This window comes from Arachis stenosperma, chromosome 8 (assembly GCF_014773155.1).
Source record: "Arachis stenosperma cultivar V10309 chromosome 8, arast.V10309.gnm1.PFL2, whole genome shotgun sequence".
Classification (NCBI taxonomy): domain Eukaryota; kingdom Viridiplantae; phylum Streptophyta; class Magnoliopsida; order Fabales; family Fabaceae; genus Arachis; species Arachis stenosperma.
Window position 1 is genome coordinate 17,005,154 of NC_080384.1, and position 26,667 is coordinate 17,031,820.

Consider the following 26,667-nt stretch of genomic DNA (forward strand, 5'->3'; position numbering starts at 1 on the left):
AAAAACTTTTGATATGAACCCATTTAAGATAAGCTCGTCTAATCTCATCTCTCTGATTTGAATGATATTGCCAAATTTTAAAGCCGTTTGTCAGAATCTCGTTCCAAGAAATTAAGGTCAAACTCATCCGATGTAACTTTTTGAACTTTTGAATGTTGTATCTCACTTTTTTCGCGATTCATTAAAGTAGAAGAACTATCTACAGGTGTTGATATTGTAAAAGTTATATGTTCTCCTTAAATATTAACCTTCCTATTAAAAAATCATCAATTCTTTGATTTTTCATTATTATTTTTTATAAAAATTGGAATATATATCCTATAGAATATGTATATAAGAAGTTAGAAGGGCAAATATTAAAATTTATTATATTTATTGAATTTTTTATCAATTTATACAAATACAATAATATTAATACTTATTGAATAATTTATTATTTTTTATCATATAAAAAATTAAATTAAAATATAAAATAATATTAAATTAAATAAATAAAAAATATGTAATTTTTTATATTTGAACTTAAAGGTAGAGAGAGTGTTGTTTATTGAACTTATTGGGTACTTTAAATCATAGTAAAGTATGTAAGCTAATTGAACTATTTTTTTATCTTTTGAAAAAGTATTACTAATTTTTTTATAAAAGTTTGGGGGGCCATGGCCACCCCTTGTCTGAACTAAGCTCCACCACTGTTTGTATCCTCCTCTTCTACACGTTGGCACTACTTTTGATCAGTGGAAGTTGACGGTGACGTAGCTCATTTATCTCTTGGGTTTGGCCAACTGGAGTTTTAGGAGGCATAAACAATTCTGAATATTTTCTTCTTCGATAGTTCGGTCAGAAAGCTTCTCCAGAGCTTTGAATATTTTGATTCCGTACGAAGGTATGGTTTTGGTTTCTCGTAGTTAATGTTTAATGTCACATGAAAACTTAGGCTAGAAGACCTTAAGATAGGAATAAACTGAACGTATAATTGATGGATTGAGTATATGATATAAAATGTGTGGTTTAGCTATTGTTAATGATTTACTATTGAAGTTAGTCGGTTTGGAAAAAGATTTAATATTGGTATTAGTTTGATTTTGAAATAATTTGTTACTGAAAATAATTTGAATGACTAAGAGGTGTTTGGTTTGATAGTTGGGACCCTTGAAGGATGGCAGAAATCCGAGTTTTAGAGGAGATATTGTCAAAATTTCTATAAGAATTGGAGTTTGGATTTGAAGTGTTATTTTAAAAAGGAAAGAGATTATTATGTGGCTTGTGTATTTGAGACTATTTGTTGACCTTCTGTCGCAAGATGTGACCGGGCACTTTAACTCCCCGGATTTCCCCATGGGAATGCATATATATATGAATATTGAATATTATATTTGAACTTGGAGTTTAACACCATGGAATACTATATTATTGAGCTTGGTGTTTAACTCCATGGAATACTATATTATTGAGCTTGGAGTGTAACTCTATGGAATATTATATTTGAGCTTGGAGTTTGACTCTATGGAATATTATTGAGTTTAGGGATGCGCACACAGAGGGACTGTCCAATGGTTAACTACCAGGACTTGTCGGGTTGGCTGTATAACCGACAGATGAGACTCATCAGCCAAAGGGCAGGCATGCATCATATGCATTTGTTTGCTTTGTTTGAGTGTGTATTGTTTTAGTTTGCTTAACTGCTAAATTCTGCTTATCTGTTACTTGTTCTACTTGCTGTAAATGCTTCTCTATCTGTGTTTTCCTTCCTTGAATTGTATGTGTATATTTTCTGAGAAACCCCTCTTGGCGGAGGTGTGAAGGGGGTTGTCCTACGGGTGATTCAGAGGATTAGAAGTGACAGAAAGTAGAATGTTAGGTTAAAGTTAGATTCAAAACTAGAATACCTTAGATAACTTACCTAATTCTGGTTTAGTTGAATCATTAAGATGAAGTCTGAGTGTCGAAGTTCTAAGAATGCCTCTGGTTTTCCCGGGACATTTTATATTAACTATACGGGCACTTTTACCATATTGAGAACCTCCGGTTCTCATTCCATACTATGTTGTTATTTTTCAGATGCAGGTCGAAAGATATCTCATTAGGCGTCTGGACACCTGAAGCAAAGTGATTACTGAGTTATTTTGGTGTGCAGTGATGTATATACACGTACTTAGCTTTCTCTCCACATAACTTATTCTTTTTTATCCTCTTAGAGGTTTATGGAGAGGCATGATTTTGTTATGTACATCTTGTTATGAGCTTGTTATTTTGTACCTTTGGCTTTCTATTCCTACTTTTATTATCTTACGTTTGATAGTTATAGTTTGCCTCTCATGCAAGTTGTTTCGTTTCCGGAGCGTGGCGCTTTTCATTTTGCGATTTTGTTTTACCCATTTTTCAAGGCTCCTAGTCTATTATCTTCTTTCTACTATTATAAGTATGTATTTTAATTTTTTAGAAGTCGTAATACCTCGCCACCTCTACTTTACGACTTAAGTGTAAGGCTCTGTGTGGTAGGGTGTTACAAAAGATCTGATTGGTATTTTCATGAAACCTTCGACGAGTTTCACTGAGTTTCAGGATACTATAATTCGAAAACTGGGATTGTAAGGTGTGAAACGGGTGAAAAAGTTATTCTACAGAATTTCAATATCTGTTTTGCGGGATGATGTGAAGTATGATTCATTCGTCATAAGCAACGACGAAGATCTGGAAGTTCTGTTCCAATGTCGTCGGTAATTTCCAGAGGTGAGGACTCTTGAGTCGTTGGCCAAGCTTGTGGATGTAGTCTCTAGTTCAAGAGGTTCTAGCTAAAATCCTTTACCTTCAGCCACAGCAGCTTGCTCTAGTTCGAGGTCTGTTGGTGCCTCTTCATCTCTGCGTGATTGAGCCTGAGGCAATTTTGGTGGCCTCCCCGTCCTTCATTGCTGATCTAAACCGCACTCGTGACAGAGAAAGGGTTGACATTGTGCCCGTAGTTGATGTTGCGATTGTGATGGCCGGCATTGATGATGTGTTACCAGAATCCCGACAGGGTGGAGCACCGGATAGTATGGAAGATGTATTTCATGATGAGGATGATGATGATGTGGAGCCTGCCACGATTGCCGATGATAGCAACGATGAGGATGCGAGGAATACTTTACCTGGGGGTGGTGGAGCAGCTAGTTCAGGAACTCCGCAATACCCCTCCCCCACCCCCGACGCACTTTTCAGCTTTGGACTTGGATGCCATGAGATAACAGGGGAACTTGCCGTTCCTGTCGGGTTTGGGACTAGAGACACACAGGATACAGGAGGACTAACTGAGTTCTAAGTTGGTCAGCAGATTCAGGATAAAGAGGAGGTTGTGTTGCATAAAGACTTACAGCATCTGACGTGGAGTTGTGTATAAAGTGTTGGAATCTGATTATCGCAAGTACCATGGCAAGTGTAAGTATTTCGGCAACAGGTGCACATGGTTGATTCGTATCACTCTGACAGCAGAGGTATTTGAGAGATAAAATGATACAATAGTTTGCATACTTGTCTGGCCACTTCGATATCCAGTGATCACAGGAGGTTAGATTACCATGTGATCTCGGCTTTCATACTACCTATGATTAAAGTCGATGCTGCAGTGTCAATCAAGGTGTTTTAGAATGTGACAGAGGCCCATTTTGGTTTCAGACCGACTTACAGGAGGGTTTGGATAGCTAAGCAGATGGTCGTGGCTCAAATTTACAAAAACTGGGAAGATTCATATAATAAGTTGCCGCAATGGGTGCTTGGTGTGCAGATGACGATGCCGGGTAGTGTTGCAGTATTGAGTAGGACAACCACGTAGAGCAGCCACCTGATATGCATATGAGTACTGGACTTGTCGCTGAAGAGCTGCATTGATAGTAACATCATAATGTACACTCTAGCATACCTCCGAACTGTCTCCCCGTCTACCCCCTCAGGAAGGTCACTGAACATGTGCTGCATCCAAGTGCACTTCACAGTGAACTTGTCGATGCAGTCCAGTGGCGGCATCACATCCAACAACTCCTCAAACCAAGTCCACACCGGACGGCCTCCTTCGATGTACCGTTCGAATTCTGTTAAACATTCACTGATGTACTGACCGTTGATCAGGAGCCATAGCTGGTAGGCTACATCCTGTAACGTAACTGTGTACTCACTGAACGGCAAATGAAAGGTATGAGACTGCGAACACCATCTCTCCACAAATGCACTGATTAATGGCTCATCCAACTTAAACCAGTGGTCATTGAGTCTCGCGAGATGAGGCAGGCCAGCCATCTAGACGTACGGCTTGATCATATTGGTGCGCGAAATTGTGAACAATACTTTTTCACAACTCTCATAATCCCCGGTAATGGCTCCAAAAACGTGGTAGCTCAATACCATGGCATTACACAACTTCGCACAACTAACCAGCAAGTGCACTGGGTCGTCCAAGTAATACCTTACGTGAGTAAGGGTCGATCCCACGGAGATTGTTAGCATTGAAGCAAGCTATGGTCATCTTGTAAATCTTAGTCAGGCAAACTCAAATGTATATGGTGATGAACGAAAATAACATAGAAGATAAAGATAGTGATACTTATGCATATCATTGGTGTATGAGCTTCAGACAAGTGTATGAAGATGCCTTCCCTTCCGTCTCTCTGCTTTCCTACTGCCTTCATCCAATCCTTCTTACTCCTTTCCATGGCAAGCTCGTGTAGGGTTTCACTGTTGTCAGCAGCTACCTCCCATCCGCGCAGTGAAAGCTAATGCACGCACTCTGTCACAGTACTGCCAATCACCGGTTTGGTTCCCTCCCCTACCGGAATAGAATCCCTCTTTTGCGTCTGTCACTAACGCCCAGTAGGTTACAGGTTTGAAGCACGTCACAGTCATTCAATCATTGAATCCTACTCAGAATACCACAGACAAGGTTAGACCTTCCGGATTCTCTTGAATGCTGCCATCAGGTCCTGCCTATACCACGAAGATTCCGATTAAAGAATCCAAGAGATATTCACTAAGCCTCAGATGCTTGTAGAACAAGAATGGTTGTCAGTCACCTTGTTCATGAGTGAGAATGGTGATGGGCGTCAATCATCACCTTCATCATGTTGAAGAACAAGTGATATCTTGGATAAAGAACAAGCGGAATTGAATGGAAGAACAATAGTAATTGCATTAATACTCGAGGTACAGCAGAGCTCCACACCTTAATCTATGGTGTGTAGAAACTCCACCGTTGAAAATACATAAGAACAAGGTCTAGGCATGGCCGAATGGCCAGCCTCCCAAAGGTCTAAGATAGCATAAAACAAAGATAGCTACCCAAAAGTCTCTCTAAATACAATAGTAAAAGGTCCTACTTATAGAAAACTAGTACATAGATGAGTAAATGACATAAAAATCCACTTCCGGGCCCACTTGGTGTGTGCTTGGGCTGAGCAATGAAGCTTTTTCGTGTAGAGACTCTCCTTGGAGTTAAACGCCAGCTTTAGTGCCAGTTTGGGCGTTTAACTCCCAATTAGGTGCCAGTTCCGGCGTTTAACGCTGGAATTTCTTGAGGTGACTTTGAACGCCGGTTTGGGCCATCAAATCTTGGGCAAAGTATGGACTATTATATATTGCTGGAAAGCCCAGGATGTCTACTTTCCAACGCCGTTGAGAGCGCGCCAATTGGGCTTCTGTAGCTCCAGAAAATCCACTTCGAGTGCAGGGAGGTCAGAATCCAACAGCATCTGCAGTCCTTTTGAGTCTCTGGATCAGATTTTTGCTCAGATCCCTCAATTTCAGCCAGAAAATACCTGAAATCACAGAAAAACACACAAACTCATAGTAAAGTCCAGAAAAGTGAATTTTAACTAAAAACTAATAAAAATATACTAAAAACTAACTAGAAGATACTAAAAACATACTAAAAACAATGCCAAAAAGTGTACAAATTATCCGCTCATCACAACACCAAACTTAAATTGTTGCTTGTCCCCAAGCAACTGAAAATCAAATAAGATAAAAAGAAGAGAATATGCAATGAATTCCAAAAACATCTATGAAGATCAGTATTAATTAGATGAGCGGGGCTTTTATCTTTTTGCCTCTGAATAGTTTTGGCATCTCACTCTATCCCTTGTAATTCAGAATGATTGGCTTCCTTAGGAACTTAGAATCCAGATAGTGTTAATGATTCTCCTAGTAAAGTATGATGATTCTTGAACATAGCTATTTATTGAGTCTTGGCTGTGGCCCAAAGCACTCTGTCTTCCAGTATTACCACCGGATACATACATGCCATAGACACATAATTGGGTGAACCTTTTCAGATTGTGACTCAGCTTTGCTAAAGTCTCCAATTAGAGGTGTCCAGGGTTCTTAAGCACACTCTTATTTGCCTTGGATCACAACTTTATTTCTTTTTTTATTCTCTTTTTTTTCGGTTTTTTTTTTTCGTTTGCTTTTTCTTCCTTTTTTTTTCTGCTTTTTCTTGCTTCAAGAATCATTTTTAATGATTTTTCAGATCCTCAGTAACATGTCTCCTTTTTCATCATTCTTTCAAGAGCCAATATTCATGAACCACAAATTCAAAAGACATATGCACTGTTCAAGCATACATTCAGAGAACAAAAGTGTTGCCACCACATCAATATAATTAAACTGTTATAAAATTCAAAATTCATGCAATTCTTTCCTTTATCAATTAAGCACATTTTTATTCAAGAAAGGTGATGGATTCATAGGACATTCATAACTTTAAGGCATAGACACTAAGACACTAATGATCACAAGACACAAACATGGACAAACATAAAGCATAAAAATCGAAAAACAGAAGAATAAAGAACAAGGAAATCAAGGAACGGGTCCACCTTAGTGATGGCGGCTCTTTCTTGCTCTTGAAGATCCTATGGAGTGCTTGAGCTCCTCAATGTCTCTTCCTTGTCTTTGTTGCTCCTCCCTCATGATTCTTTGGTCTTCTCTAATTTCATGGAGGAGAATGGAGTGTTCTTGATGCTCCACCCTTAGTTGTCCCATGTTGGAACTCAACTCTCCTAGGGAGGTGTTTAGTTGCTCCCAATAATTTTGTGGAGGAAAGTGCATCCCTTGAGGAATCTCAGGGATCTCATGATGAGAGGGGTCTCTTGTGTACTCCATCCTTTTCTTGGTGATGGGCTTATCCTCATCAATGGGGGTATCTCCTTCTATGTCAACTCCAACTGAATAACAGAGGTGACAGATGAGATGAGGAAAGGCTAACCTTGCCAAAGTGGAGGTCTTGTCCGCCACCTTGTAGAGTTCTTGGGCTATAACCTCATGAACTTCTATTTCTTCTCCAATCATGATGCTATGGATCATGATGGCCCGGTCTATGGTAACTTCGGACCGGTTGCTAGTGGGAATGATTGAGCGTTGTATGAACTCTAACCATCCTCTAGCCACGGGCTTGAGGTCATGCCTTCTCAATTGCACCGGCTTTCCTCTTGAATCTTGCTTCCATTGTGCGCCCTCTTCACATATGGTTGTGAGGACTTGGTCCAACCTTTGATCAAAGTTGACCCTTCTAGTGTAAGGATGCTCATCTCCTTGCATCATAGGCAAGTTGAACGCCACCCTTACACTCTCCGGACTAAAATCCAAGTATTTCCCCCGAACCATAGTGAGATAATTCTTTGGATTCGGGTTTACACTTTGGTCATGGTTCTTGGTGATCCATGCATTGGCATAGAACTCTTGAACCATCAAGATTCTGACTTGTTGAATGGGGTTGGTAAGCACTTCCCAACCTCTTTTTCGGATCTCATGGCGGATCTCCGGATATTCACCCTTTTTGAGTGAAAAGGAGACTTCGGGGATCACCTTCTTCAAGGCCACAACTTCATAGAAGTGGACTTGATGCATCCTTGAGAGGAATCTATCCATCTCCCATGACTCGGAGGTGGAAGCTTTTGCCTTCCCTTTCCTCTTTTTAGAGGTTTCTCTGGCCTTGGATGCCATAAATGGTTATGAAAAAGCAATGCTTTTACCACACCAAACTTAAAATGTTTGCTCGTCCTCGAGCAAAAGAAGAAAGAAGAGAGTAGAAGAAGAAGAAATGAGGAAAAGGGGGAAGGTGGTGTGTTCGGCCAAGAAGGGTAAGAAAGGGTGTTTAGGTTGTGAAAATGAAGGGTTGAAGAAGGGTATATATAGGAGAGAGGGGGGGTAATGGTTCGGCCATGATGGGTGGGTTTGGGAGGTAAAGTGGTTTGAATTTGAAGGGTGAGGTTGGTGGGGATTTATGAAGGATGGATGTGAGTGGTGAAGAGAAAGATGGGATTTGATAGGTGAAGGGTTTTTGGGGAAGAGGTATTGAGGTGATTGGTGAATGGGGGAAGAAGAGAGAGTGATGGTCGGGTCCTGTGGGGTCCACAGATCCTGTGGTGTCAAGGAAAAGTCAGCCCTGCACCAAATGTTGCTCAAAATCACGTTTTGAGGTATTTCTGGCGTTAAACGCCGGGCTGGTGCCCATTCCTGGCGTTTAACGCCAGGTTGTTGCCCTTTACTGGCGTTTAACGCCAGTCTGGTGCCCCTTTCTGGCGTTAAACGCCCAGAATGGTGCCAGACTGGGCGTTAAACGCCCAACAGCTAGCATTACTGGCGTTTGAACGCCAGCTTCTTCTCCTCCAGAGTGTGCTGTTTTTCTTCCTGTTTTTCATTCTGTTTTTGCTTTTTTCATTGTTTTTGTGACTTCTTATGATCATCAACCTACAAAAAAGATAAAATAACAAAAGAAAATAGTTAGCTATAAAACATTGGGTTGCCTCCCAACAAGCGCTTCTTTAATGTCATTAGCTTGACAGAGGACTCTCATGGAGCCTCAGAAATACTCAGAACCGTGTTGGAACCTCCCAACACCAAACTTAGAGTTTGAATGTGGGGGTTCAACACCAAACTTAGAGTTTGGTTGTGGCCTCCCAACACCAAACTTAGAGTTTGACTGTGGGGGCTCTGCTTGGCTCTGTTTTGAGAGAAGCTCTTCATGCTTCCTCTCCATGATAATAGAGGGATGTCCTTGGGCCTTAAACACCAAGGATTTTTCATTCACTTGAATGATTAACTCTCCTCTATCAACATCAATCACAGCCTTTGCTGTGGCTAGGAAGGGTCTGCCAAGGATGATGGTTTCATCCATGCATTTCCCAGTCTCTAGGACTATGAAATCAGTAGGGATGTAATGGTCTTCAATCTTCACCAAAACATTCTCTACAAGTCCATGAGCTTGTTTTCTTGAATTGTCTGCCATCTCTAATGAGATTCTTGCAGCTTGCACCTCAAAGATCCCTAATTTCTCCATTACAGAGAGGGGCATGAGGTTTACACTTGACCCTAAGTCACACAAGGCCTTCTTGAAGGTCATGGTGCCTATGGTACAAGGTATAGAAAACTTTCCAGGATCTTGCCTCTTTAGAGGCAGTTTCTGCCTAGACAAGTCATCCAGTTCTTTGGTGAGCAAGGGAGGTTCATCCTCCCAAGTCTCATTTCCAAATAACTTGTCATTTAGCTTTATGATTGCTCCAAGATATTTAGCAACTTGCTCTTCAGTGACATACTCATCCTCTTCAGAGGAAGAATACTCATCAGAGCTCATGAATGGCAGAAGTAAGTCCAATGGAATCTCTATGGTCTCATTTTGAGCCTCAGATTCCCATGGTTCCTCATTGAGGAACTCAGAGGAGATTGGTACACGCCCACAGAGGTCTTCCTCAGTGGCGTCCTCCTCCTCTCTTTCCTCTCCATATTCGGCCATGTTTATGGCTTTGCACTCTCCTTTTGGATTTTCTTCTGTATTACTTGGAAGAGTACTAGGAGGGAGTTCAGTAATTTTCTTGCTCAGCTGTCCCACTTGTCCTTCCAAATTTCTGATGGAGGACCTTGTTTCATTCATGAAACTTTGAGTGGTCTTTATTAGATCAGAGACCATTGTTGCTAAGTCAGAAGTATTCTGCTTAGAACTCTCTGTCTGTTGCTGAGAAGATGATGGAAAAGGCTTGCTATTGCTAAACCTGTTTCTTCCACCATTATTGTTATTGAAACCTTGTTGAGGTCTCTCTTGATTCTTCCATGAGAAATTTGGGTGATTTCTCCATGAAGAATTATAGGTGTTTCCATAGGGTTCTCCTAGGTAATTCACCTCTTCCATTGAAGGGTTCTCAGGATCATAAGCTTCTTCCTCAGATGAAGCATCCTTAGTACTGTTTGGTGCATTTTGCATTCCAGACAGACTTTGAGAAATCAAATTGACTTGTTGAGTCAATATCTTGTTCTGAGCCAATATGGCATTCAGAGTGTCAATCTCAAGAACTCCTTTCTTCTGACCAGTCCCATTGTTCACAGGATTCCTTTCAGAAGTGTACATGAATTGGTTATTTGCAACCATTTCAATCAATTCTTGAGCTTCTGCAGGCGTCTTCTTCAGATGAAGAGATCCTCCAGCAGAGCTATCCAAAGACATCTTGGATAGTTCAGAGAGACCATCATAGAAAATACCTATGATGCTCCATTCAGAAAGCATGTCTGAAGGACATCTTCTGATTAATTGTTTGTATCTTTCCCAAGCTTCATAGAGGGATTCTCCATCCTTCTGTCTGAAGGTTTGGACTTCCACTCTAAGCTTACTCCATCTTTGTGGTGGAAAGAACTTTGCCAAGAAGGCATTGACTAGCTTTTCCCAAGAGTCCAGGCTTTCTTTAGGTTGAGAATCCAACCATATTCTAGCTCTGTCTCTTACAGCAAAAGGGAATAGCATCAGTCTGTAGACCTCAGGGTTAACCCCATTAGTCTTGACTGTGTCACAGATTTGCAAGAATTCAGCTAAGAACTGATGAGGATCTTCCATTGGAAGTCCATGGAACTTGCAATTCTGTTGCATTAGAGAAACTAATTGAGGCTTAAGCTCAAAGTTGTTTGCTCCAATGGCAGGGATAGAGATGCTTCTCCCATAAAAGTCAGGAGTAGGTGCAGTGAAGTCACCCAGCACCTTCCTTGCATTGTTGGCATTGTTGTTGTTTTCGGCTGCCATGTGTTCTTCTTCCTTGAAGAATTCGGTCAGGTCCTCTAGAGAGAGTTGTGCTTTAGCTTCTCTTAGCTTTCTCTTCAAGGTCCTTTCAGGTTCAGGATCAGCTTCAACAAGAATGCCTTTGTCTCTGCTCCTGCTCATATGAAAGAGGAGAGAAAAAGAAAATGTGGAATCCTCTATGTCACAGTATAGAGATTCCTTGAAGTGTCAGAGGAAAAGAGAAATAGTAAGAAGAAGGAGAAGAAGAATTCGAACTTTATTAGTTAGAGTTCGAATTGTGCATTAAGAAGGAGTAGTACTCCATAAATAGAAGGATGTGAGAAGGAGGGAAGAGAATTTTCGAAAATTCAATTAAAAGATTTTGAAAACATTTTGAAAGTTTGATTGATAATTTTCGAAAATCAAAAGTGAAAAAGAAATCAAGTGATTTTTGAAAAAGATTTTGAAATTAGAAATTAAAAAGATTTGATTGAAAACTCTTTTGAAAAAGATGTGATTAAGAAGATATGATTGGTTAAAAAAATGTGATTGAGAAAATATGATTTGAAAACAATTTTAAAAGATATGATTTGAAAACAATTTGAAAAGATATGATTTTTAAAAAAAAATTTGATGACTTGCCTAACAAGAAAAGATATGATTCAAACATAAAACCTTCCTTAATAGAAAAGGCAAAAAATGTTCAATCAAATCATTAATTGTTAGTAAGTATCTTTGAAAAAGGAAAGAAATTGATTTTGAAAACATTTGATTGAAAAGATATGATTTGAAAAAGATTTGGTTTTGAAAAACTTTGAAAACTTGAAAAAAATTGATTTGGAAACAAAATCTTCCCCCTAGCACCATCCTGGGGTTAAACGCCCAGAATGGTATACATTCTGGCATTTAACGCCCAAAATGCTACCTTTTTGGGCGTTAAACGCCCAACCAGGTACCCTAGCTGGCGTTTAAACGCCAGTCTGCCTTCTTCACTGGGCATTTTTGAATGCTCAGCTTTTTCTGTATAATTCCTCTGCAGTATGTTCTGAATCTTCAATTCTTTGTATTATTGACTTGAAAAGACACAAATAAAAAATATTTTTGGATTTTTTTAATAATCACAATGCAACAAGAATCAAATAACAATGCATGCAAGACACCAAACTTAGCAGTTTGTACACTACTAACACTATATGAGACACATAAACACTCAAGCCAAAAGAATTCAAAGATCAGAGTAAGAAATCATCAAGAATTACTTGAAGACCCTGAAGACACATGAATGAATGCATGCTATTGACACCAAACTTAAGATGAGACACTAGACTTTAAGCAAGAAACATCAAATATTTTTGGTTTTTATGATTTTTTTGATTTTTTTGTGTTTTTCAAAAATTAAGTGGAAAAAGGTATCAAAATTCTTAATGAGAATTCCAGGAATCAGTGCAATGCTAGTCTAAGACTCCGGTCCAGGAATTAGACATGGCTTCACAGCCAGCCAAGCTTTCAAAGAAAGCTTCGGTCCAAAACACTAGACATGACCAAAGGTCAGCCAAGCCTTAGCAGATCACTGCTCCAAAAGCAAAATTGATGAAAATCAACAAGCTCTTGTGGTGATAAGTTGAAACCTCGGTCCAATCAGATTAGACATGGCTTCTCAGCCAGCCAGATTTCAACAAATCATCATGAAACTCTAGAATTCATCTTCAAGAATTTCGAAAAAAAATAAATACCTAATCTAAGCAACAAGATGAACCGTCAGTTGTCCAAACTAGAACAATCCCAGGCATTGTTACCAAAAGCTTGCTCAAAACTTGAACAATCCCCGGCAACGGCGCCAAAAACTTGGTGCTTGTTGCCGGATCAGAAATTTGGCACTGATGTTACCGGACAAAAAGCTTGCTCAAAACTTGAACAATCCCCGGCAACGGCGCCAAAAACTTGGTGCGCAAAATTGTGAACAATACTTTTTCACAACTCTCATAATCCCCGGTAATGGCTCCAAAAACGTGGTAGCTCAATACCATGGCATTACACAACTTCGCACAACTAACCAGCAAGTGCACTGGGTCGTCCAAGTAATACCTTACGTGAGTAAGGGTCGATCCCACGGAGATTGTTAGCATTGAAGCAAGCTATGGTCATCTTGTAAATCTTAGTCAGGCAAACTCAAATGTATATGGTGATGAACGAAAATAACATAGAAGATAAAGATAGTGATACTTATGCATATCATTGGTGTATGAGCTTCAGACAAGTGTATGAAGATGCCTTCCCTTCCGTCTCTCTGCTTTCCTACTGCCTTCATCCAATCCTTCTTACTCCTTTCCATGGCAAGCTCGTGTAGGGTTTCACTGTTGTCAGCAGCTACCTCCCATCCGCGCAGTGAAAGCTAATGCACGCACTCTGTCACAGTACTGCCAATCACCGGTTTGGTTCCCTCCCCTACCGGAATAGAATCCCTCTTTTGCGTCTGTCACTAACGCCCAGTAGGTTACAGGTTTGAAGCACGTCACAGTCATTCAATCATTGAATCCTACTCAGAATACCACAGACAAGGTTAGACCTTCCGGATTCTCTTGAATGCTGCCATCAGGTCCTGCCTATACCACGAAGATTCCGATTAAAGAATCCAAGAGATATTCACTAAGCCTCAGATGCTTGTAGAACAAGAATGGTTGTCAGTCACCTTGTTCATGAGTGAGAATGGTGATGGGCGTCAATCATCACCTTCATCATGTTGAAGAACAAGTGATATCTTGGATAAAGAACAAGCGGAATTGAATGGAAGAACAATAGTAATTGCATTAATACTCGAGGTACAGCAGAGCTCCACACCTTAATCTATGGTGTGTAGAAACTCCACCGTTGAAAATACATAAGAACAAGGTCTAGGCATGGCCGAATGGCCAGCCTCCCAAAGGTCTAAGATAGCATAAAACAAAGATAGCTACCCAAAAGTCTCTCTAAATACAATAGTAAAAGGTCCTACTTATAGAAAACTAGTACATAGATGAGTAAATGACATAAAAATCCACTTCCGGGCCCACTTGGTGTGTGCTTGGGCTGAGCAATGAAGCTTTTTCGTGTAGAGACTCTCCTTGGAGTTAAACGCCAGCTTTAGTGCCAGTTTGGGTGTTTAACTCCCAATTAGGTGCCAGTTCCGGCGTTTAACGCTGGAATTTCTTGAGGTGACTTTGAACGCCGGTTTGGGCCATCAAATCTTGGGCAAAGTATGGACTATTATATAATGCTGGAAAGCCCAGGATGTCTACTTTCCAACGCCGTTGAGAGCGCGCCAATTGGGCTTCTGTAGCTCCAGAAAATCCACTTCGAGTGCAGGGAGGTCAGAATCCAACAGCATCTGCAGTCCTTTTGAGTCTCTGGATCAGATTTTTGCTCAGATCCCTCAATTTCAGCCAGAAAATACCTGAAATCACAGAAAAACACACAAACTCATAGTAAAGTCCAGAAAAGTGAATTTTAACTAAAAACTAATAAAAATATACTAAAAACTAACTAGAAGATACTAAAAACATACTAAAAATAATGCCAAAAAGTGTACAAATTATCCGCTCATCACATATCGTCTAACGGCATACCATGTTGCCTCCTCATGCTCGAGATGCAGTGGTGGGGATGCATGACATTGAAAAAATACTCTTACAATCATAAAACTTTTCAAAAAATATATTATCTAAAACGTAATTTTTATTGTAGATTTACTTTAATCAGATATCTATTAAACTCTCAGAATCCCTTATCCAACATGCATTTTTTATTTGTATACTCTAACAGACTACCATTCTTGTATCAATACTTGATGAGCGGATAATTTATACGCTTTTTGGCATTATTTTTAGTATGTTTTAGTTAGTTTTTATTATATTTTTATTTGTTTTTAGTTAAAATTCACTTTTCTAAACTTTACTATGAGTTTGTGTATTTTTCTGTGATTTCAAGTATTTTCTGGCTGAAATTGAGGGACCTGAGCAAAAATCTGATTCAGAGGCTGAAAAGGACTGCAGATGCTGTTGGATTCTGACCTCACTGCACTCGAAGTAGATTTTCTGGAGCTACAGAAGCCCAATTGGTGCGCTCTTAATAGCGTTGGAAAGTAGACATCCTGGGCTTTCCAGCAATATATAATAGTCTATACTTTGCTCGAGATTTGATGACCCAAACCGGCATTCCAAATCAGCTCAAGACTGCCCGGTGTTAAACGCCGGAACTGGCACAGAAGTGGGAGTTAAACGCCCAAACTGGCACAAAAGCTAGCGTTTAACTCCAAGAAAAGTCTCTACACATGAAAGCTTCAATGCTCAGCCCAAGCACACACCAAGTGGGTCCGGAAGTGGATTTTTATGTCATTTACTCATTTCTGTAAACCCTAAGCTACTAGTTCTCTACAAATAGGACCTTTTGCTATTGTATTTTTATCTTGGTTCTTCTGGTTCCCTCTCTGGGACCGAAGCCAATGATCACCATTATCACTTATGTATTTTCAACGGTGGAGTTTCTACACACCATAGATTAAGGTGTGGAGCTCTGCTGTACCTCGAGTATTAATGCAATTACTATTGTTCTTCTATTCAATTCAGCTTATTCTTGTTCTAAGATATCACTTGTTCCTCAACTTGATGAATGTGATGATCCGTGACACTCATCATCATTCTCACCTATGAACGTGTGCCTGATAACCACCTCCGTTCTACCTTAGATTGAGTGAATATCTCTTGGATTCCTTAATCAGAATCTTCGTGGTATAAGCTAAAATTGATGGCGGCATTCAAGAGAATCCGGAAGGTCTAAACCTTTTCTGTGGTATTCTGAGTAGGATTCAAGGATTGAATGACTGTGATGAGCTTCAAACTCCTGAAGGCTGGGCGTTAGTGACAGACGCAAAAGAATCACTGGATTCTATTCCAACCTGATTGAGAACCGACAGATGATTAGCCGTGCTGTGACAGAGCGCGTTAAACATTTTCACTGAGAGGACGGGACTGTAGCCATTGACAACGGTGATGCCCAACATACAGCTTGCCATGGAAAGGAGTAAGAAGGATTGGATGAAGACAGTAGGAAAGCAGAGAGACGGAAGGGACAAAGCATCTCCATACGCTTATCTGAAATTCTCACCAATGAATTACATAAGTATCTCTATCTTTATTTTATGTTTTATTTGTCTTTTAATCATTAATCCTCCATAACCATTTGAATCCGCCTGACTGAGATTTACAAGATGACCATAGCTTGCTTCATACCAACAATCTTCGTGGGATCGACCCTTACTCGCGTAAGGTTTATTACTTGGACGACCCAGTGCACTTGCTGGTTAGTTGTGCGAAGTTGTGATAAAGAGTTGAGATTGCAATTGAGCGTACCATGTTGATGGCGCCATTGATGATCACAATTTCGTGCACCAAGTTTTTGGCACCGTTACCGGAGATTGTTTGAGTTTGGACAACTGACGGTTCATCTTGTTGCTTAGATTAGGTATTTTTCTTCAGAATTTTTAAGAATGAATTCTAGAGTTTCAAGGTGATGTTTTCATCATCACCAAAGCTGATTGATTCTCATCAATTTAGCTCTTGAATGTAATGTCTTGCTGAAGCTTGGCTAGCCATGTCTAATTTCTTTAGACTAAAGCTTTAGACTAACATTGCATGATTCCTGGAATTCTTATTAAAAATTTTGAATCTCCTTATTTTCTTCTCCATATAATTTTCAAAAAATCCAAAAAAATTACAAAATCATAAAAACCAAAAATATTTTGTTTCTTGTTGAGTCTAGTGTCTCATTTTAAGTTTGGTGTCAATTGCATGTTTCTATTCTTCTTGCATTTTTCGAATTCATTCATGTGTCTTCATTAATCTTCAAGTCGTTCTTGATGATTTCCTTGCTCTGATCTTTACATTCTCTTGTCTTGAGTGTTTTTGTTATTTCTCATATGCATTCTCAATTTGTTAGTGTCAGTAGTATACAAACTTCTAAGTTTGGTGTCTTGCATGCATTGTTTATTTGATCTTAGTTTCATTTTGATTATTCCTCATTATTAAAAATCCAATTTTTTTATTTGTGTCTTTTCAAGTCAATAATACAGAGAATTGAAGATTCAGAACATACAGCAGAGAAATTACACAGAAAAAGCTGGGCGTTCAAAACGCCCAATGAAGAAGGAAAACTGGCGTTTAAACGCCAGCCAGGTACCCTGGCTGGGCGTTTAATGCCCAAAAGGGTAGCATTTTGGGCGTTAAACGCCAAAATGTATACCATTCTGGGCGTTTAACGCCAGGATGGCACAAGAGGGAAGATTTTGTTTTTAATTCAAATTTTTTTTCAAGTTTTCATAATTTTTCAAAATCAAATCTTTTTCAAATCATATCTTTTCAATCATATATTTTCAAAATCAATTTCTTTCCACTTTTCAAAAATACTTGCTAACAATTAATGATTTGATTCAACATTTCAAGTATGTTGCCTTTTCTGTTGAGAAAGGTTTAATGTCTGAATCATATCTTTAAATTTCTTGTTAGCCAAGTCATTAATTTTAAAAATCAAATCTTTTTAAATTGTTTTTCAATCATATCTTTTCAATCATATCTTTTTAAAAACTACAACTTTTCAATCATATCTTCTTAATCACATCTTTTTCAAAATAGTTTTCAATCATATCTTTTTAATTTCTACTTTCAAAAATCTTTTTCAAAAATCACTTTATTTCTTTCCCAACTTTAATTTTCGAAAATCATTCTTTAATTTTTCAAAATGCTTTTAAAATCTTTTTAATTTATTTTCGAAAATTCTTCCCCTCTTCTCACATCCTTCTATTTATGGAGTAACACTCCTCCTCAATGCACAATTCGAACTCTATCCCTCTTGATAAGTTCGAATTCTTATACCTCCTCCTTCTATTCTTCTTTTCCTCTGACACCTCAAGGAATCTCTATCCTGTGACATAGAGGATTCCATATTTTCTTGTTCTCTTCTCTTTCATATGAACAGGAGCAAAGACAAAAGCATTCTTGTTGAGGCTGATCCTGAACCTAAAAGGACCTTGAAGCGAAAGCTAAGAGAAGCAAAAGCACAACTCTCTGTAGAGGACCTAATAGAGCTCTTCAAACAAGAAAAAGCCATGGCAGCCAAAAACAACAACAATGCCAACAATGCAAAGAAGGTGCTGGGTGACTTTACTGCACATACTCTCGACTTCTATGAGAGAAGCATCTATATCCCTGCCATTGGAGCAAACAACTTTGAGCTTAAGCCTCAATTAGTTTCTCTAATGCAACAGAATTGCAAGTTCCATGGACTTTCATTGGAAGATCCTCATCAGTTTTTAGCTGAATTCTTGCAAATCTGTGACACTGTCAAGACCAATGGGGTTGACCCTGAGGTCTATAGACTTATACTATTCTCTTTTGCTGTAAGAGATAGAGCTAGGATATGGTTGGACTCACAACCTAAAGAAAGCCTGAACTCTTGGGAAAAGCTAGTCAATGCCTTCTTGGCAAAGTTCTTTCCACCTCAAAAATTGAGTAAGTTTAGAGTAGAAATCCAAACCTTCAAACAGAAGGAAGGTGAATCCCTCTATGAAGCTTGGGAAAGATACAAACAATTGATCAGAAAGTGTCCTTCTGACATGCTTTCTAAATGGAGCATCATAGGTATCTTCTTTGATGGTTTATCTGAACTGGCCAAGATGTCATTGGACAGCTCTGCTGGAGGATCTCTTCATCTGAAGAAGACGCCTGCAGAAGCTCAAGAACTCATTGAAATAGTTGCAAATAACCAATTCATGTACACTTCTGAAAGGAATCCTGTGAACAATGGGACGAATCAGAAGAAAGGAGTTCTTGAGATTGATACTTTGAATGTCATACTGGCTCAGAACAAAATATTGACTCAGCAAGTCAATATGATTTCTCAAAGTCTGTCTGGAATGCAAGCTGCACCAGGCAGTACTAAGGACGCTTCATCTGAAGAAGAAGCTTATGATCCTGAGAACCCTTCAATGGAAGAGGTGAATTACATGGGAAAACCCTATGGAAACACCTATAATCCTTCATGGAGAAATCATCCAAATCTCTCATGGAAGGATCAACAGAGACCTCAACAAGGTTTCAACAACAATAATGGTGGAAGAAACAGGTTTGGCAATGGCAAGCCTTTTCCATCATCTTCTCAGCAACAGACAGAGAATTCTAAGCAGAGCCATTCTGACTTAGCAACCATGGTCTCTGATCTAATCAAAACCACTCAAAGTTTCATGACTGAAACAAGGTCCTCCATTAGAAACTTGGAGGCACAAGTGGGTCAGCTGAGTAAGAAAGTTACTGAACCCCCTCCTAGTACTCTTCCAAGCAATACAGAAGATAATCCAAAAGGAGAGTGCAAGGCCATCAACATGGCCGAATTTGGAGAGGAGAAAGAGGTAGTGAGCGCCACTGAGGAAGACCTCAATGGATGTCCACTGGCCTCCAATGAGTTCCCTAATGGGGAACCATGGGAATCTGAGGCTCACACTGAGACCATAGAGATTCCATTGGATTTACTTCTGCCATTCATGAGCTCTGATGAGTATTCTTCCTCTGAAGAGGACGAAGATGTCACTGAAGAGCAAGTTGCTAAATACCTTGGAGCAATCATGAAACTAAATGACAAGTTATTTGGTAATGAGACTTGGGAGGATGAACCCCCTTTGCTCACCAAAGAACTGGATAACTTGACTAGGCAGAGATTACCTCAAAAGAGACAGGACCCTGAGAAGTTCTCAATACCTTGTACCATAGGCACCATGACCTTTGAGAAGGCTCTGTGTGACCTAGGGTCAAGCATAAACCTCATGCCTCTCTCTGTAATGGAGAAGCTAGGGGTCTTTTAGGTGCAAGCTGCAAGAATCTCACTAGAGATGGCAGACAATTTAAGAAAACAAGCTTATGGACTTGTAGAGGATGTTCTGGTAAAGGTTGAAGACCATTACATCCCTGCTGATTTCATAGTCCTAGAGACTGGGAAGTGCATGGATGAATCCATCATCCTTGGCAGACCCTTCCTAGCCACAGCAAAGGCTGTGATTGATGTTGATAGAGGAGAATTGATCATTCAAGTGAATGAAGAATCCTTTGTGTTTAAGGCTCAAGGATACCCCTCTGTAACCATGGAAAGGAAGCGTGAAGAGCTTCCCTCAAAACAGAGTCAAACAGAGCCCCCACAGTCAAACTATAAGTTTGGTGTTGGGAGGCCACAACCAACTTCTAAGTTTGGTGTTGAACCCCCACATTCAAACTCTAAGTTTGGTGTTGGGAGGTTCCAACATTGCTCTGAATATCTGTGAGGCTCCATGAGAGCCCACTGTCAAGCTACTGACATTAAAGAAGCGCTTGTTGGGAGGCAACCCAATGTTATATTTATCTATTTTCCTTTGTTATTTTATGTTTTTTATAGGTTGATGATCATGGGAAGTCACAAAATCAATTGAAAAAGCAAAAATAGCATGAAAAACAGAAAGAAAAATAGCACAGCCTGGAGGAAAATCTGCTGGCGTTTAAACGCCAGTGAAGATAGCAGAATGGGCGTTAAACGCCCAGTCTGACACCATTCTGGGCATTTAACGCCAGAAAGGGGCACCAGACTGGCGTTTAACGCCATAAATGGACAAAAAGCTGGCGTTAAACGCCAGAAAAGGGCACCAGCACGGCGTTTAACGCCAGGATTGGCAGAAGGAACATTTTTTCTTGCCACTTGGTGCAGGGATGAATTATCCTTGACACCTCAGGATCTCTGGATCCCATAGGATCCCCACCTACCCCACCACTCTCTCTCTTCTTCACCCATTCACCAATCACCTCAACACCTCTTCCCCAAAAACCCCTCACCTATCAAATCCTATCATTCTCTTCACCACTCACATCCATCCTTCATAAAATCCCACCTACCTCACCATTCAAATTCAAACCACTTTCCTTCCCAAACCCACCCATAATGGCCGAACCTTACCCCTCTCTCCACCCCTATATAAACCCATCTTCACTCCTTCATTTTCACACAACCTACACACTACTTCTCCCCCTTGGCCGAAAAACAAAACCACCTCCATCTCCTCTATTTCTTCTTCTTCTAGTCTCTTCTTTCTTCTTTTGCTCAAGGACGAGCAAACCTTCTAAGTTTGGTGTGGTAAAAGCATTGCTTTTTGTTTTTCCATAACCATTTATGGCACCTAAGGCCGGAGAAACCTCTAGAAAGAGGAAAGGGAAGGCAAAAGCTTCCACCTCTGAGTCATAGGAGATGGAGAGATTCATCTCAAGGGTGCATCAAGACCACTTCTATGAAGTTGTGGCCATGAAGAAGGTGATCCCCGAGGTCCCTTTCAAACTCAAAAAGAGTGAATACCCGGAGATCCGACATGAGATCCGAAGAAGAGGTTGGGAAGTTCTTACCAACCCCATTCAACAAGTCGGAATCTTAATGGTTCAAGAGTTCTATGCCAATGCATGGATCACCAAGAACCATGATCAAAGTGTGAACCCGGACCCAAAGAATTGGCTTACAATGGTTCGGGGGAAATGCTTAGATTTTAGTCCGGAAAATGTAAGGTTGGCATTCAACTTGCCCATGATACAAGGAGATGAACACCCTTACACTAGAAAGGTCAACTTTGATCAAAGGTTGGACCAAGTCCTCATAGACATTTGTGAAGAGGGCGCTCAATGGAAGAGAGATTCAAGAGGGAAGCCAGTTCAACTGAGAAGGCATGACCTCAAGCCCGTGGCTTGGGGATGGTTGGAGTTTATCCAACGCTCAATCATTCCCACTAGCAACCGGTCCGAAGTTACTATAGACCGGTCTATCATGATTCATAGCATCATGATTGGAGAGGAAGGAGAAGTTCATGAGGTTATATCCCAAGAACTTTATAAGGTGGCGGACAAGTCCTCTACCTTGGCAAGGTTAGCCTTCCCTCATCTCATTTGTCACCTCTGTAATTCAGTTGGAGTTAACATAGAGGGAGACATCCTTATTGATGAGGACAAGCCCATCACTAAGAAAATGATGGAGCAAACAAGAGATCCCACTCATCATGAAATTCCTGAGATGCCTCAAGGGATGCACTTTCCTCCACAAAACTATTGGGAGCAAATTAACACCTCCCTAGGAGAATTGAGTTCCAACATGGGACAACTAAGGGTGGAGCACCAAGAACATTCCATTCTCCTCCATGAAATTAGAGAAGATCAAAGAATCATGAGAGAGGAGCAACAAAGGCAAGGAAGAGACATTAAGGAGCTCAAGTACTCCATAAGATCTTCAAGAGGAAGAACAAGCCACCATCACTAAGGTGGATCCGTTCTTTAATCTCCTTGTTCTTTATTTTTCTGTTTTTCAAATTTTTATGCTTATGTTTATCTATGTTTGTGTCTTATGATCATTAGTGTCTTAGTGTCTATGCCTTAAAGTTATGAATGTCCTATGAATCCATCACCTTTCTTGAATGAAAAATGTTCTTAATTGAAAAAGAGAAGAATTGCATGAATTTCAAATTTTATAACAGATTAATTATTTTGATATGGTGGCAATACTTTTGATTTCTGAATGTATGCTTGAACAGTGCATATGTCTTTTGAATTTGTTGTTCATGAATATTGGCTCTTGAAAGAATGATGAAAAAGGAGACATGTTACTGAGGATTTGAAAAATCATAACAATGATTCTTGAAGCAAGAAAAAGCAGCGAATACAAAAAAAATAATAAATAAATAAATAAATAATAAAATTGTGCTCCAAGGCAAAAAGAGTGTGCTTAAGAACCCTGGACACCTCTAATTGGGGACTCTAGCAAAGCTGAGCCACAATCTGAAAAGGTTCACCCAGTTCTGTGTCTGTGGTATGTATGTATCCGGTGGTAATACTGGAAGACAGAGTACTTTGGGCCACGGCCAAGACTCATAAAGTAGCTGTGTTCAAGAATCATCATACTTAACTAGGAGAATCAATAACACTATCTGGATTCTGAGTTCCTATAGAAGCCAATCATTCTGAATTTCAAAGGATAGAGTGAGATGCCAAAACTGTTCAGAGGCAAAAAGTTAAAAGCTCCGCTCATCTAATTAATACTGATCTTCATAGATGTTTTTGGAATTCATTACATATTCTCTTCTTTTTATCTTATTTGATTTTCAGTTGCTTGGGGACAAGCAACAATTTAAGTTTGGTGTTGTGATGAGCAGATAATTTATACGCTTTTTGGCATTGTTTTTAGTATGTTTTTAGTATGTTTTAGTTAGTTTTTATTATATTTTTATTAGTTTTTAGTTAAAATTCACTTTTCTGGACTTTACTATGAGTTTGTGTATTTTTCTGTGATTTCAGGTATTTTCTGGCTGAAATTGAGGGACCTGAGCAAAAATCTGATTCAGAGGCTGAAAAGGACTGCAGATGCTGTTGGATTCTGACCTCCCTGCACTCGAAGTAGATTTTCTGGAGATATAGAAGCCCAATTGGCACACTCTTAATTGCGTTGGAAAGTAGACATCCTGGGATTTCCAGCAATATATAATAGTCCATACTTTGCCCGAGATTTGATGGCCCAAACTGGCGTTCCAAATCAGCTCAAGACTACCCGGCGTTAAACGCCGGAACTGGCACAGAAGTGGGAGTTAAACGCCCAAACTGGTACAAAAGCTGGCGTTTAACTCCAAGAAAAGTCTCTACACATGAAAGCTTCAATGCTCAGCCCAAGCACACACCAATTGGGCCCGGAAGTGGATTTTTATGTCATTTACTCATTTCTGTAAACCCTAAGCTACTAGTTCTCTACAAATAGGACCTTTTGCTATTGTATTTTCATCTTGGTTCTTCTGGTTCCCTCTCTGGGGCCAAAGCCAATGATCACCATTATCACTTATATATTTTCAACGGTGGAGTTTCTACACACCATAGATTAAGGTGTGGAGCTCTGCTGTACCTCGAGTATTAATGCAATTACTATTGTTCTTCTATTCAATTCAGCTTATTCTTGTTCTAAGATATCACTTGTTCCTCAACTTGATGAATGTGATGATCCGTAACACTCATCATCATTCTCACCTATGAACGTATGCCTGACAACCACCTCCGTTCTACCTTAGATTGAGTGAATATCTCTTGGATTCCTTAATCAGAATCTTCGTGGTATAAGCTAGAATTGATGGCGGCATTCAAGAGAATCCGGAAGGTCTAAACCTTGTATGTGGTATTCTGAGTAGGATTCAAGGATTGAATGACTCTGACGAGTTTCAAACTCCTGAAGGCTGGGCGTTAGTGACAGACGCAAAAGAATCACTGGATTCTATTCCAACCTGTTTGAGAACCGACAGATGATTAGCCGTGCTGTGACAGAGCGCATTGAATATTTTCACTGAGAGGACGGGACTGTAGCCATTGACAACGGTGATGCCCAACATACAGCTTGCCATGGAAAGGAGTAAGAAGGATTGGATGAAGACAGTAGGAAAGCAGAGAGACAGAAGGGACAAAGCATCTCCATATGCTTATCTGAAATTCTCACCAATGAATTACATAAGTATCTATATCTTTATTTTATGTTTTATTTATCTTTTAATCATTAATCCTCCATAACCATTTGAATCCGCCTGACTGAGATTTACAAGATGACCATAGCTTGCTTCATACCAACAATCTCTGTGGGATCGACCCTTACTCGCGTAAGGTTTATTACTTGGACGACCCAGTGCACTTGCTGGTTAGTTGTGTGAAGTTGTGATAAAGAGTTGAGATTGCAATTGAGCGTACCATGTTGATGGCGCCATTGATGATCACAATTTCGTGCATCAATACTCTAACTCCTGTTCGCGATTTACAGATTCTATCATTATAATTTTCAAGTTCTACACAGTTTAATATCAGTAAGTAGCTTCTAACACATTGCTACCCCTAAATCAAACCTCTAACTATTGCTTGAAGTTTACACATTCTAATCATGTTAGTAAATAAGATCTAACCGATTTAAACAAAATTAACACATAGTTTATTTCTTACAGAAAATAAAAGAAAATTTAAATTTTATTTTGCTAACCTCGTCATGCACGCTACCAATGATATGTGCAACTCCATCCAAGCGGTAGATTCGATTCAGGTCGTCTTCCACTTTGATAGGCTGCAACGCTTTCTCTAGATTTAGTGGAGTATGGGGTGGTGAAATGTAATTCAAATGAAGTGAATTCAAATTATATATATATCCACCGTGCATGTAAATCGAAACAGGGCAAGTAGATTTACATGGAGAACTCGTTCTTATATAAATTGAATTATAGGAGGTAGATTTACTATTGGGTAAATCGAAACCACCCAATTTGAATTATTATGGGTACAAAATCATGGGGTAATTCGAACTACTCTCATTCAAATTACTATGAATAGGTGAAACCGGCTGCGTTGCTTACTAAATCTATAAAGCCTGTATCAATTTACTTAAAGCATGCTTAAATTGAGATGATGTTATTCGATTTATATGTATCTCAATTTTTTTTAATAAATCTATGCAGTCAGATTCGAATTACTACTAGAAATTATAATTTAAATGATGCTAATTCGATTTACATAATAACACTTTCTAAAAGATTCACGTACCATTATTTAATTTAGGTGATATACGTAATTTTTTCAAATATTTAATTTATCTCAGTCATTTGTCCTAATAAAAATATTATATGTAGATACATTAACAAGAGGAAAAATCAGTATATTGTTAGTTAGAGGGACAAATAATTCATTTATTTAATCCATAATTTCGAATTCGAATTTAAACTATAAAATATTCAATATTATAAGAATTATGCTCGTATGAGTTCTCAAAATTTTGAATAAGAAAATTGATATCTGTTATTTCAAAATGAGATAAGCTAAAAGACCAACAAACAAAAAGAAGAAAATGAGAAGAAATAGAGTTCATCAAACGAAACAAGAGTTAATTATTAAATTAATACAGAAAAAATTTTAACGCTAATAAAAATAATCATAAAATTATAAATGAGTATTTTTTAAAAAATTTTAAAATTTGATAAAAAATAATTAAATAAACGTTAATTATTCTTATTTTCATTAACAAAAAAATGCTAAGGTGACTAATAAAATGAATGACTTAGTTAAATGTGTTTAAGTCCATAATTACATGTTATTTTTTATTTTAAAATAATAATTACATGATATTTTAATTATTTTAAAAAATATAAAGGAGAATCTCAATTTCTAAGTCAAATTATTACAATCCTAGCCCTCATTTTTTTTATGTGTTCAAATTGGTAAAAATAGTAGGAAAAACTCTACTATGTTGAATGAAGATTCCTTCGTCACGTGCCGAACGTGCGTGTCAAGCTGAGAATTTATACGCATGTATCCTAAATTGTAAAGCGCACCTGAATATTTATCGGTGTGAAAAAGTAAGTACAAAAATCGATCCCAATTGTAAAAAATTTTGTCTAACAATTAATAGTAAACTAAAGCTAATCTTAATGTTTTTTTTTTTGACAGAAGAAAACATATCATTTAGAGAAAAGTCAAATGACACTTACAGATAACAGAGATAAATTAAATCTAAAATTAGAGAAGATGATTAGATAAATTCTATGCTGAACTATAAACAGATCTAAATCTCTATGATTTCTAAAT

At 38.9% G+C, this 26,667-nt stretch overlaps 1 protein-coding gene and 2 non-coding genes across 3 annotated transcripts; 1 reads left to right on the forward strand and 2 right to left on the reverse strand.

The window, feature by feature from the left end:
* Window positions 1-3,702: 3,702 nt before the first annotated feature.
* Window positions 3,703-4,269, reverse strand: LOC130945479 (protein MAIN-LIKE 2-like). The gene has a single exon (XM_057874189.1). The coding sequence runs from the start codon at window positions 4,267-4,269 to the stop codon at window positions 3,703-3,705; it is 567 nt and encodes a 188-aa protein (XP_057730172.1).
* A 6,244-nt stretch (window positions 4,270-10,513) lies between these two features.
* Window positions 10,514-10,621, forward strand: LOC130947079 (small nucleolar RNA R71). The gene has a single exon (XR_009072491.1). It is a non-coding gene; the product is annotated as a small nucleolar RNA R71 (small nucleolar RNA).
* A 7,921-nt stretch (window positions 10,622-18,542) lies between these two features.
* On the reverse strand, window positions 18,543-18,646 carry LOC130947169 (small nucleolar RNA R71). Its single transcript, XR_009072570.1, has one exon. It is a non-coding gene; the product is annotated as a small nucleolar RNA R71 (small nucleolar RNA).
* Between the last annotated feature and the right edge of the window lie 8,021 nt (window positions 18,647-26,667).

Bases quoted from the DNA above. Each gene is read 5' to 3' on its own strand.
- LOC130945479 (XM_057874189.1), bottom strand. From the start codon at position 4,269: ATGGCTGGCCTGCCTCATCTCGCGAGACTCAATGACCACTGGTTTAAG.